Consider the following 12,933-nt stretch of genomic DNA (forward strand, 5'->3'; position numbering starts at 1 on the left):
TAGCGTTTTCTGATGATGTTTATTTAAAAGAGTACTCAAGTCTTTCAAAGTATTTGCTATGCCTACTATCAACTTCCTAGGAATGAATAGTTTAGACAGGTGGAACATTGAGTGCAACTGAGGGAAGTTTCGTCTCCCCAGATGCTCAACACAAAGGCAAATGACTTTACTCGACGTGTCCCTTTATGGACACGCATTGCTCATCATGGTTGCCCTTATTTGACAGCCCTCGGAGGGGGGAGAGAAGCGAGCAGCTGCCAGGACCTGAACCCTAAATTTGGCCCAAAACCCTGTAGGCTCATAATTGTGTCATTCTAATTGAGTGCTCCTAATTAAGTATCTAGGGCCTTTTGCGTTGGTCATCTGGGGCTGAAATAACTCAGTGTTGATATTTTGATCTCTGTGAAAGCGTCCTCTGTGTTCTTGAAAGTTAGGCTAAACATCCCCATGTCCTCACGCGTCTGCTCTTGATGTCATCTCTTATATCCTCCTTTATTCTTGCGAGATTAATTATCAGCGACCCAAAAACCTTTGACAGTATTTCCAGTGTGTCGTGATTTTCATTCCGAGCGGAAATCTTAAAATTACCTTTTGGAGAACAGGTTACTTAGCAGACAACATTAATTTGAATCTAATTGAAGCCTGAGCAGCCTCGACATTCGGAGCGAGTTCCTCGCGAGAATGCCAATAGTGCCAGAAGTTCAAGTTTAATGACATACTTCATGAGAGCCAGTCAGCAGCAATCACGGTTCCGCAGGTGAGAGCGAAACTCAAAAGTGAAGGCTGTCAGAGGGAACAGCTCGGCCGCTCTGAAGTCTACCTTCACTGAGGGACGTTCCCTGTCCATTCTCATCACATCACTCCCAGCCCTCTTTCCTCACTCTGTCCGTCTGTAGAAGAGATGACTTCAGGCTAAAATTAGCAATCATTCCTACTAAGGCTGCACAAGGACACACAGGCACACACGGTCATGTGTTTGTTATTTGCCAGCACTCCGAATGACCATTCATTCAATAACCATTTAAAGTAGTTATGTTTATTGGACTCAAGATTTCACAACACTTTTCGAAGATGGGAGACATGGACCTTTCATGGTTGTGAATTTACCCAGATTTATTATTTTAATGCACAAGTAACAATTTTTTAAAGCATCTGGTGGATATTTTATTGTTGAACTATTGCTTAATATAAATCAGTTGTTGAACAGTCTTTTAATATAGTTTTTTTAATGGACTCTATTAAAATGTTTAGTGAATTTACCAGTAAATATTAATGGCAAGTTTAAGACTAATGTAAAATATGCATCCTCTCTCTTTCTTAATGTTAAAAAGACCTTTTGGAGAAACTCACCGATCTGAATACAAAATGTTATTTATGTTAATCATGTAAATCACTTGTCAAGGAGCAAGTCTGTCCATTTTCACAACAGTGTCTAAGCTAGATTTGTGCGGCGACGTGTCAAAACTAGATTACTCCCATTACTATTAATAATGCTCTCAATGCTGGAAGTGCACATGTTTTAATGTGTACGTGCTTTAGAGATACTTTGTTTTCTCTGTCAGTTCAAAACAAAACTTTCCTTACATTTTATATTATTTCTTTTCATAATGATGTGTTATATTGTTCAATAATAATTAAGACTGACACTTATTTCTCAGAAATTTATTTTGATCATCATTATAATAAAAAACAGCATATGCTTTGAGTTATTAAATTACAGCATAGGGTGGTAAGAGGCTTTCCATTGTTTATATCAAAAGTAGTAATTCTTCTTTTTTTGCACTGAACACATATTGGTTTTAAGATACACTGTAAGAAATATTTTGTGAAGATTACAGTAATTTACTGGCAGCCATTGACAAGTAATACACTGTATACAGTAAGTTACTTGTCAATGGCTGCCAGTTAGTAACTGTGTTTTTTACAGATAATGTAGATGATCTGGAAACAGCCCCTGACTTAAAAATATAATTATTATTGTTTACTTAATTTCTTAGGATGATTGCTTAAAAGTGAACCTAGAGCCAAAACCGAAATGAATCACAGATCACTTATTCTGGTTTGGTATCTTTACGACTTCTATTTTCTGACTGTAAGAATAATATCATTAAGAAAAAATAACACAGTACAAATTCAATGGAGTTCCAGCACTTTATTAGTAAGTGGATCACACTGTTTGACAAATACATTGTCTCTATTTTAACGTAAATCACAATTTGAAGACATTTCCTAAACAAACGACAAAATGCTAAAATATAATTAAGAAAAATAATAATAATTCACAGCTGAACGGGTTGTTCCACATGAAGATTTCTGAAAAACAAATAATAAATTATAATATATACATTGACCTCAATCTAGTTATTTTGCCAGTCAAACTCTGTGAAGTCCCTGATGAAGGAAATGACACGTGGGTTCATGTATGACCTCTTTCGGTGTACTGACTTTCCAGTTTTCTGGCTTCTCTGAACCTTTGCACGAGACTTGCTGGATTCTGGAATAATCCTGACAAGGAACCTGTCAGAATAGCAGCAGGACATTCTGTATGCCCAACTGAAATCTGATGTTTAAAGATTTCTGTCAATTTTAATATGCCAAATAAATGCAGAAATCGAAGCTGCATTGAACTCAGAAACTCTACACTTATAAACCACGATGACACCCTAACGTTAAAACTTCCACCTGCACTGTAAATGACTAACTACTGTTTTGTTACGGTCGGAATACTTGGAAGCGTCAAAAGGTGCTGCGGCGCCAAAGAGTATAGATACCAAGAGGCAAAACTCTGGTGTTTTTGGGAAACAGTGCGGCCGCCATTTTGGGGTGAAAATGCTTTTTAACTTAAATGGTTTCTAGCGAGCTAATGTTTTTGTCATCATGTATTATCATCATACATGTTGGATTTCAGCTTCAATGTTTTACAAAGCAGCTCATATTGCTATCAAGAAAGAAAAGAAAGACGAGTCACTTTCACCCCGAAACGGCAGAAATCACAGGGCGCTGGAGTTACAAAAGGAGTTACAATGGAATATTTACTATTGAGTTTCGGCTCTTGGTATCTATAGTATTTGGCCGTCTGTGACTGCGGCACTGCTACCGGAAGGTTTGTGACATCAAAGTATTGAGAGTGATTGTAATAGTTACGGAACAAGCTGAACTCAGATTCTCCTGTAACAGTATTTTGATGTAATTTCTGTGATCAGATTTGCGCAGCGCTGCATGACCTTTAAGTCATTACTGGGGAGTTACAAACAGGTGAGTTTGATCAGGGTTAAGGGTGCAGGAAGTTGACGTCGCGGGCCACAGAGTTTAGAACCACCAGTAGCCTACATCATAAGCCTGTGTCAATGCCATGCATTTTTACTGCTTGTAAACAAAACCTCATGACAAATCAATAAATTATTTATTTGAGAAAAGTCTATTTTCACAAAAATATTTAAGTATCTATTCACAGAGATTATAAAACAGTTAAATGTTTAACGTCTTGTTGCGCTAGACTCAAAAGAAAAAAGCTATTAAAACCTTTTAAAACATTTGTATCCTCTAAATAATGATCATACTTTGTTTTGGATTATGTTCCATTTCAGAGGTGCCCTGAATATAACACAAAAGTTTCTCAATTCCAAGATTAACTGTAATACCTGTGAACTTGTAAAATATCTATTTTAATTATTTAAACCCTTTATAATATAAAACTATGAACAATCATGCTTGATTGCTGTGATTAACCAAAGGCCAGTGTTGGTTAGGTTAACAAACTTGTTTTTCTAGCACTTTCCTCTAATGTGATTTTCACAATATTTGATCAGTATTGTAATATCTCAATGAATATACTTTAATGCTCTGTGACCCTCAATACGTTATTTACAGTGCATGAACACAGGGAATTACTGTAAATTTCATATAGTACTTGTTTGTTTTGACTTTCTACAGGACAATACTGATAACTGTGACTTTGTACAGCACATCCTCTTTAATGTGATTTTCAAAATATCTTGACCAGTATTGTAATTTCTCATTGAAACTACAGTCATTCACTGTGACCCCTAATACAGTTATTTCCAGTGCATGAACACAGTGGATTCCTGTAGATTTCACATGTATTTTTTACAGTGTACATTTTTAGTCATATGAAACTAAACATGAAAGTATAACTTTGTAATTTATATCTTTACTCGCATTGTCTTTCTCTCGACCAAAAATAAAGCAATAAGCCCCAAGAAGGAGTGGATATAGATATTATTATAGATAAAGGCGCTGTTATAAAATGCACTGTAACCCACTGCTTCGCTGGGCTTATTGCTTTTATAAAACAGTTATTCCATATGCGTAGCAAGGTTCAATAAAATGAAGTAATTAAAGTGATATTTAGTCTATGTAATGCTGTTATATCAGGGTATTTTTTAACTCGGCTCAACCAATCAGAATGAAGGACCAGAACTGACCGTTTTATAAAAACAATTTTACCTTGAATTGGAAAATCCTTCAGCTTCTGTCTTTACTGATCAGAAAACATCACTCCCTCTCTTTTACTCTCACACACTGCAGGAGATTACAGACATGGATGTACAAGAGCTGGTGATGAAGTCTATAGGTCGTCTGACCCTGGTGAGACAGACCTTTCTCCTCCCGCAGAACAACAGTCAGCGCTGTGTCAGGAGCAACCACCGCATCAACAACTCCCTCTGTGATCCCAAAGACCCAAAGGCACAGATGTTAGAGGTGTGATTCATCATTCATCTGTGAATACCACTTTAACTGCACATCATTTCTGCCTTCATTTTCTCTTCTGATTGTATCCATTAGCCAATCATTAGCCTCTGAGCTAACTTCATTAGAAAACATGAATATGCCAATAGGAAATTACCTTCCTTTTCTGTATTTATAGTTCTTTACAGTGTGCCTGTGGGTGCTGTTTCACTTTCTAAAGTTTACTTAACTGCTGTATTTCTTACACATTTAAAGGGATGGTTCACCTTTAAAAGGAAAATTCTGCCATTATTTACTCACCCTGTTGTCATTTTAAACCTGTCTGATTTTCTTTCTCCTGCAGATATTTTGAAAAATGTAGGTAATCAAAAACTATTGGTCCCTATTGACTGTATGGACACAAAACCAATGCAAGTCAATGGGGACCAATGGTTTTCTCTTACCAACATTTTTCAAAATATCTTCTTTTGTGTTCTGCAGAAGAAAGAAAAGCAGATAGGGTGAGTAAATAATGGCAGCATTTTCCAGAATACTGAAAGAATGTGTATTTTGAAGGTGAACTATACCTTTAACGTACACAAGTTAAAACAAAAATTGATCGATTTGTTGTGAACTGAGCAGATTTTCTTCAATGAAATCAGAGCCTATGTTCCAACCTCCCATCCACCTCCTGTTCCCTGTGGACCACCGATCCCTCATCATCCCTGAAGAACCTGACTTAACTCCATGACTTCAAATAGACTTAATGGATTTCCCTGCTCAGCAGATCTTTCCCCTGTGAATTTAACCCTGACTTTGTCTGTTTACCCCTTGGCACCATGGCGTTTGCTTCGTTGGTCAACCCCTTCCGTACCACAAAATGACCTTCCCAAACAAAAGTCCACACGGAAGCGGTCAAGCCCAACTATGCCATTTCTCTTCGTGGCTGAGACTTTAAACATAAATCAATAAGAAACACTCTTTGTGTTTCTGCGCTTGGAGATGAAAAGCCCAGCAAATGGGGAAAAGACACACGACTGGACAAATAGAAACACCGTTGTTGCTCTGTAGTCTTGAGGATTCCTTGTCAGGTCTCTTTGTCCGGCTCATTTCTCTTTTGTACTCCTATCTCTCGGTTCTCTGAGGGCCAGTTTAGACTCTTTAAGGTTTTGTGGTAGTCAGCTTTTGTAAATGCAACAGCTCTGCTGTTTCCTTGCTGTGTTGGGGTGGTAAACCTTGTTTTCCTTTATAAATTCATGTAGTAACACCTATAGGTTATTCTGCCAATATGATGCAAACTGATCCTGTAACAGACGTCCATTCCCTGCCTTCAAAAGTTCAAGATATCGTACAATAGATGAGAGCATCAAGACGGAAATAAGTGAATAGTTTCCCTCACGAAATGCGTTGCTCAGACAGTTACGCTAATCCCAAACTGACGGCGAGAGGTTTTCCCAGATATATGTCAGAACAGTTTGAGACGATTCCGCACCGCACGTTCGATACTGTGTCTAGTGCGCGAGGGAAGCGTGGGTTAATAAACAACGCGGTAAAGCTAATGACCGCTGCACTCTATTTATTACTTTCTCATTAAAATGGAGACCACGCTTGGGCTAAATCTGAGGCGCGCTATCGATCAGAGCAGAATTAACTAGCTTTTCATGCTGACGCTCGCGTGGTTTCAGGCCGCGTGGACGAGAGAGCACTAGAGCAGCGCCTTTACTGCTATCTCTACACTCCCTCGCGCTAAGACCTGGTTGGGTTTTGCGTTTGTTGTCACGCTGGATTGAGGGAAGAGAAGGCAAATGTGCCGGGGGGAAAAGCGAAAGTCAGACATAATACATGCAGTTTTATACCTGGCTCCAGGCTGCTGGAGCATGAGTTCAGACTGCCATACTGTAAATGGAAAATGTTTGCATATGGACAGAAATCAACCAGTGGCAGGATTTAAATGTGACTAAATTGTTTAATAAAACGCACTGCTTTCTAGAAAGCAAGCTGCTGACGTTCTTGTTCTATAAGTTAATGAGTTGCACATGAAGGATGAATCTTAAGGCATCATGAACTATTCCAAAATGAGGGGGCTAATATGACAGAAAAGCAACATCGTATATCTTGTGCATTTGTATAACATGTGCACAAGGCCACGATAATCCAAAATGACGGACAAAGTTAGAGATTTGTTTATGTAATTCACACAAAACAGTGATAATACAGTATATTTACAAAACAACAGTTTATTATTAATCATACTCAACTTTAGTGTTTGTCTTAGTTGAATTGTTATGCTTATTATGGCATAATTAATTCATTAGTTGTTATAGATTAAAAAAATATAGGTGGTATTTCCTAGAGAAAATAACACTATAGTTTTAGAGAGAAAGAGCAACAGAGCCGTAAGCTGCTCCCTTGTGTATAAAACAGTTACAGTATTCAAAGAAAACATTTTTTCTTGTTGATAGAAATGTGTTTTGTTTATATGTCTCTAATTTCGAGTCCAAGTCTGTTTTTTTACTTTTGTCTCTTCCAACTGAAGTGTGACTTTCCATGTCTGCGCCTGCTGTCCTGTTCTTTTATACAGAATCAAACAGTCCTTTCATATCAGCCATATACCCACTCAGGCATAAATCATTTTCTTGTAAGAGCACATTTATCTAGCGTCTCTGGCTCTCTGTGTTCACATCACCTGTTTTTTTTCTCCTCTATGTTCTTTCTTTCTTTCCTGCTGTTGTTGTCTTGTCAGATCACCAACCGTTACATCTACGACACGGTGCTGCTGCTGGCCAACACCTTCCACAGGAAGCTGGAGGACAGGAAGTGGCACAGCATGGCGAGCCTGTCATGTATCCGCAAGGGCTCTAAACCCTGGCAGGGTGGCAAGTCCATGCTGGACACCGTGAAGAAGGTAGGCAAACTGTGAGCAAAGGGATGTGTGCGTGCGCGGGGCGCATCAATGAAGACGGAAAAATAAATGCAAATTAGGTTTTCTGTGATGTGTTGATTTGCTGAAGTGTGCTGGTGGGAATTCGAATGGTAAAAACTAAAAGAAACAAGCTTTGCTGAAATTTAATGATTGACAGTATTTCGGAATACTTTATTTTGAAAGACTTTAATCCTGTGCATGCCATTGATTTCCAGCAAAAGTGACCTTTTAATTATATGATTGGCACACGTGTGTAGCTGTTAACTTTCCTTAGAAAACTCGATTCACATTACAGTGTTCAGCACTCAAATCTGAAGTATATGAAAAATCATTATTTTCGAAAGAGTTGTGAGTTTTGTCTTGCATGCATTTGCATTTGCCGCATTTGTAAAGGGTGTATTTCAGTTGCTGGTTTGAGTCCTGCCAACCTCTGACTCCAGCTACACGAGTGGGATGTTGTTATTCAGTGAATATCTTCTTACTTGCTTCTGACTGGTGTAGAGCATGGCTACAGAAACGGCACACTGCCTTGGGTGACATGACAGTCTGCGTTACATGGCTAGTGGCTGAGGGATGGTTTAACACGCTGCACGTTGGAAACCTATTCCCCCCCTGAGGGATGTACTGTTCCTGCTGTATCCACATGTATCTGATACCTACTGCCATCCCACAGTAGAGATATCACCTCCTGCTCTCACCTCACACCATTGCTTATGAAATAGTCATATTTGATACAGTGATATATTCATTCGCTGGTTGACCATGAGAGCTTGGAGACGTTTTAGAAAAATAGTACTTGTATATCATAATAGTAAGGAGCATTGCACACATATTTTACCGTACATCAGCTACGTAATGGCCTTGTATCGGATTCCCCGGGGACTGTTTGCGCTGGAACGTTGCTTTACAGCTCAATTTGGGAAATTCTGCATGTGTTGGATTTACAAAGCAGTTGGTGAACTCATTTGGAAAGCGCCCATCAGCCTTTTAAATTGGCTGTCTAATTATTTCTGTCAGGGCAGGGTTTGTGGTAGGAAAACTCACAATAGTTTTCGGCATATCTGTGAGAGCTTTGGAAAGGTGTGAGTTTTACATAGACTGAAAGGATGCAGTGTTCTTATGGAGCTTTTTTAAGACTAGGAAAATAGTTGAAATACAAAAGAGATTTTTTTTTTTAACATTTATTTAGGGCCAACTTTGGTTTATGGAGTGTCCAACAACAAGTTTACATACATAAAACACTTTTCATTTTCTAATAAAAGGCAGTTATTATTACCTCACTTGACTGACTCTCAAATGGTTTTTTCGGCGATTCATTTGTCTAATCCCCTCCTTTCTATCAGCCTGCTCTGATCTAATTGGTCAGATGGTCTAGTCTGCTGTGCTTGGTCTACCCCATGCAGTGTCGCAAATGGAACGTAGGCAGGCATTACACGGAGTGACACAAATCCCAAACTGATATTAGAACGACAGACGGCTTATTCGTGTGATTCAGAGTCGACTCCTTTCTTCCCAAGCCCATAACTTTGTTACTTGTTCACTTTTGGCTTTTTAATTTGGCACACTGCTAACATTCATACACAGCAACATTAAGATGAAATGTAATTTTACGGACATTTTAATAGTTACTGTTTAAAGGTCCATTGTATGAAACTTAGCGGATTGCAATCAACACCTCACTCCACCCCCTTTTGAAGCACTACTGTGGCTGATGTCGTCACATTTACGCTTTTTTTCTAAAGGAGATAACATATTTACGAAACACACCCAGTAGAGCATTTTGTCCTTTTTGGGCTATTGTAGAACAACACGGACAATTCTATAAGTGGACCCGCAGTGTATGTAGATAGAAATAGCTCATTCTAAGGTAAAAAGGTCTTAATACACCTCTGAAGACATAGTTAGCCTATGTATATTATATTACATTTCTGTCAATACATCGTCCAAAAATTACACACTGGACCTTTAATTCATAATCTTAGTAAAGAGAGAGAAAAGTCAGAGGAACGCTCATAACTTGTTTGACTTCAAACACAGTTTAGCTCCGCAATGAGATCAATAAAACCAATTGAGTCTAATGTTTCTATTTGATGCTTAAAAAACCAAACATATGAGAAACTGAATCCATTAATGAGCGCTGTATTTTTTTCAGGGAGGAGTGAACGGTCTCACCAGCTTGCTGGAGTTTAATGACAATGGCAGCAACCCCAACATCTACTTTGAGATCCTGGGGACCAACTACGGAGAAGACAGAGGCCGTGGAGTCAGCAGGGTAAGAGAAATCCCAGACCGGCATCCTATGTTAGAGTTCAAACTCAGTATTTCCTGCATTTCAGCAGTGCCGATGTATTTCAAAAACGTAGTTGTGTTTTAGTTATATACATCGTCGAATGACATAACACCAACTGTGAAGTATATATGTAGCTGTACAGAGCCTACAGCGCAATATAATTGACTTTCTCCTTTCAAGGCTTTCTAAAGACACAATCGCATTCATTCAGAGCAAAACAGGTCTTTCGATATTCACAGCAGCCTAATGAATTTCATCAGCCTCCCTTAGAGAGGTGCGGTGCATCAGCGCACATTATTGTTTATCCATTTCGCTGTTGTTTGTTCGTCTGTTCGACTCAGCTTTGGCGGAGTGAGGAGGTAGTTAAGCAGAAGTAACACAAGAGTCGTCCCCCAGTGATCCGCAAGATAATTAATCTGTTCTTTCCATTCGTTTGTCATTAATTACTTTTGTCATATTTATGTGTATTTGCTCATTCAAATATTGGTCCTAATCTGTTTCTGTCTCCCCCGTGGAATGCGGATCAATTGCTTGTGACAGAAAGGCTGCTTAGAATAATGCACAGACCAAGAAATTGCTCCATGTCAGGCTACGCTTTTGGATGGGGATACCCCGGCCTCCCCCCCTGGCCCATCTAGAGAAATGAGCTTGGGCTGCTTATCTACAGTAGCTGGAATAAATTAAATAATCGATCGAAGTGAGATGCTGATCAGGAGGTGCTTTTATAAAAGCCATTGTACCATGTACATTTGGTTTTTAAGATTTATTAAAATATTTGCCATGAATACAGGACAACACTTACCCGTTTTATGACCCATGTTGCAAAGCCTGTACGGGTATCCATTTGAGCTATTTATAGGCGGTCTTAACACCGCGGCCATGTTACGGGTGATGTGTGATGTCATCGAATGTTCCATGGTTCATACCTGTGAACAAGTTTTATTTTGGCAGAAATGATTTGGATAATACCTGCTGTGATTAGAGAATTACCTAATGCAAACGTATGTTTATTAATCATATATGTGTATATACATTTATAGTAATGAAATGTAGGATGGTATGATCCGGGGAGGGAGGAGTCAACCCTATAAATGGCGCCAGGATGCAGTGTAGGGTAGTCTGATATACTGCTTGTTGAGAGATGGTCAGATCTCTTGGACCTAGTGGTCATGGACGTTTTTATTTTGTCAACTTTTTTGAACAGTTTTTGTTTTGCATTTATTTCTATTGAATGGCACAAATAAAGTCACCCTAACATTCTATGCTGCAGTTTGTCTTGTCACTTGTGGCCTCCATCTACCAGGAGCATCCTAACACAGAGGATTCGCCAAAGTTGAGCATTATTTAACACACAATGAAAAAACAGTAGTGGACACACAGCCTTTGCCTTCACATTTTACCTGTCAAGCATTGTGATAGTCACTGAAACAGTTTTTACTTATGTAATATTGAAAGACACAAATGAATTTCAAGTTACTTTCTTCTACACAAGCTTTTGAGTTATAAGCTTCATTAGATCATTAGAGCAGCACATATAAATGAATCGGCCAAATGGATTTGCTGTAAACTAAGTAAGTAAACAACAGTTTGGCTTTTAACAAGCACGAAAGGATGAGATCTGACAACAGAATGGTCTGTCACATTGCAGATCATGGGTCTGAATGGGTGTGGATCCCCAGGGATAAGATTGAAATCAGAGGGTCCATGATTGTCCTTGAGGGTTTCATCATCCTTCCATCAGACAACAGTCTTTAATGATGCCAGTTCCTCTGCATCCACAAGAACCCGCCTGCCACCATGCTCAAATTAAATTGTCAGACCTCATTAGAGATAATGGTCTCTGACATAAACAAGATCTGTACTGCACTTCCGAAAGATGAAATGATTTTTTTAAGCCGAAAGTAATTACATTAAGCAAGTTTCTTTAATCGGACAGGATAATTGCTTCTGTAGGAATCAAATGCTTGTTATACCAGGTAGCGCTCAAATCTCCTGGGGTGGCATAAAAAGCGAGGCTTGCTTTTGAGGTGGCACTAACAAGAAGCCACCTGTGCTCACAGTAATTGCATGTGTGTGTTTTTTCACCTTGCAAGTTTTATCATGTTGAGCACACTATGATTTTTTTCTTTCAAAGTAGCAAGAAGATTTACTTTAATTATATTACAAACTTTTTGGGAAGTTTTGCTATTAGTTTAAGACGCGATGCCCCCTCGACCTACATGTTATTGTCTGGCATTAAAGCCTCTTTATTAAGTTCCTTTTGAAGGAAAAAAATACGCATGGTATTATGCAGCAGATAGTTCACAAAGAGGGACGGTCCTACAGATCACAGTACAGTACAGTACAGTACAGTACAGTACAGTACATTTGTTGAAGCTCCAGTGAAACAGACCTCCAATTATTCGCTGGGTTTACAGACATAAACAATGTTTTACCGCACTTTCTGAAGTTGACCAGACAACAATACCTGTTTAATGTGACCCCCTGCTAACACATTAACTGCAGTTTTCTCAGCTGTGACGAGGATGTTCTTCCAGCTCAGTATACTGACTCGTGTCTTCTGAGAGAACGTTCTGTAATACGCCACTCCATGTTTTTACAGGGTCAAGAGGGGTCCCACAAACCACTGCTTTCTTTTCATATGGGCAATTGTCCAGAACATTGCCTCTGTCCCCTCTGAACAGGCTTTCTAATGGCTTTTGTTCAAGTCATAGACTTGTTGCTGGGGTAACTGATGTGAAGGTGACCTCTGGGGTGATATCCATATTTCAAGTCCGCTTTTATATTTACCACTGGTCAAGGCCTTTCCTTTAGAGATTTCACACCTGTTAAGGTGATTATCGTACACATGCCCCAAGTAAACTGCCGTCCAAAGGCAAAGCTACACAGTAACTACACATTTGGTCAAAATTTAGGTCTAAAACAGACTTTTTGACATCTGCTCGGTCTTGTGACAAACTCTTCTGGTTAAGAGAGAAACGAAAGAGTTAAAATTGCAGTAACTACAAAATCCAAGCTAATACCAAGGCAA

At 39.0% G+C, this 12,933-nt stretch overlaps 1 protein-coding gene across 4 annotated transcripts in view; it reads left to right on the forward strand.

Moving 5' to 3' along the window:
* grid2 (glutamate receptor, ionotropic, delta 2) overlaps positions 1 to 12,933 on the forward strand; it is a 319,512-nt gene that overhangs the window by 211,096 nt on the left and 95,483 nt on the right. For all 4 annotated transcript variants that reach the window (XR_008909529.1, XR_008909530.1, XM_056773228.1 and 1 more), the window contains exons 6-8: positions 4,549 to 4,722; positions 7,433 to 7,594; positions 9,765 to 9,884. Coding sequence is in view for 2 of the 4 variants with exons in the window: in XM_056773228.1 (XP_056629206.1) it covers positions 4,549 to 4,722; positions 7,433 to 7,594; positions 9,765 to 9,884 (456 nt within the window). In the remaining 2 variants the exon portion in view is untranslated. The remainder of the gene's footprint in view (positions 1 to 4,548; positions 4,723 to 7,432; positions 7,595 to 9,764; positions 9,885 to 12,933) is intronic.

This window comes from Triplophysa dalaica, chromosome 18 (assembly GCF_015846415.1).
Source record: "Triplophysa dalaica isolate WHDGS20190420 chromosome 18, ASM1584641v1, whole genome shotgun sequence".
Classification (NCBI taxonomy): Eukaryota; Metazoa; Chordata; class Actinopteri; order Cypriniformes; family Nemacheilidae; genus Triplophysa; species Triplophysa dalaica.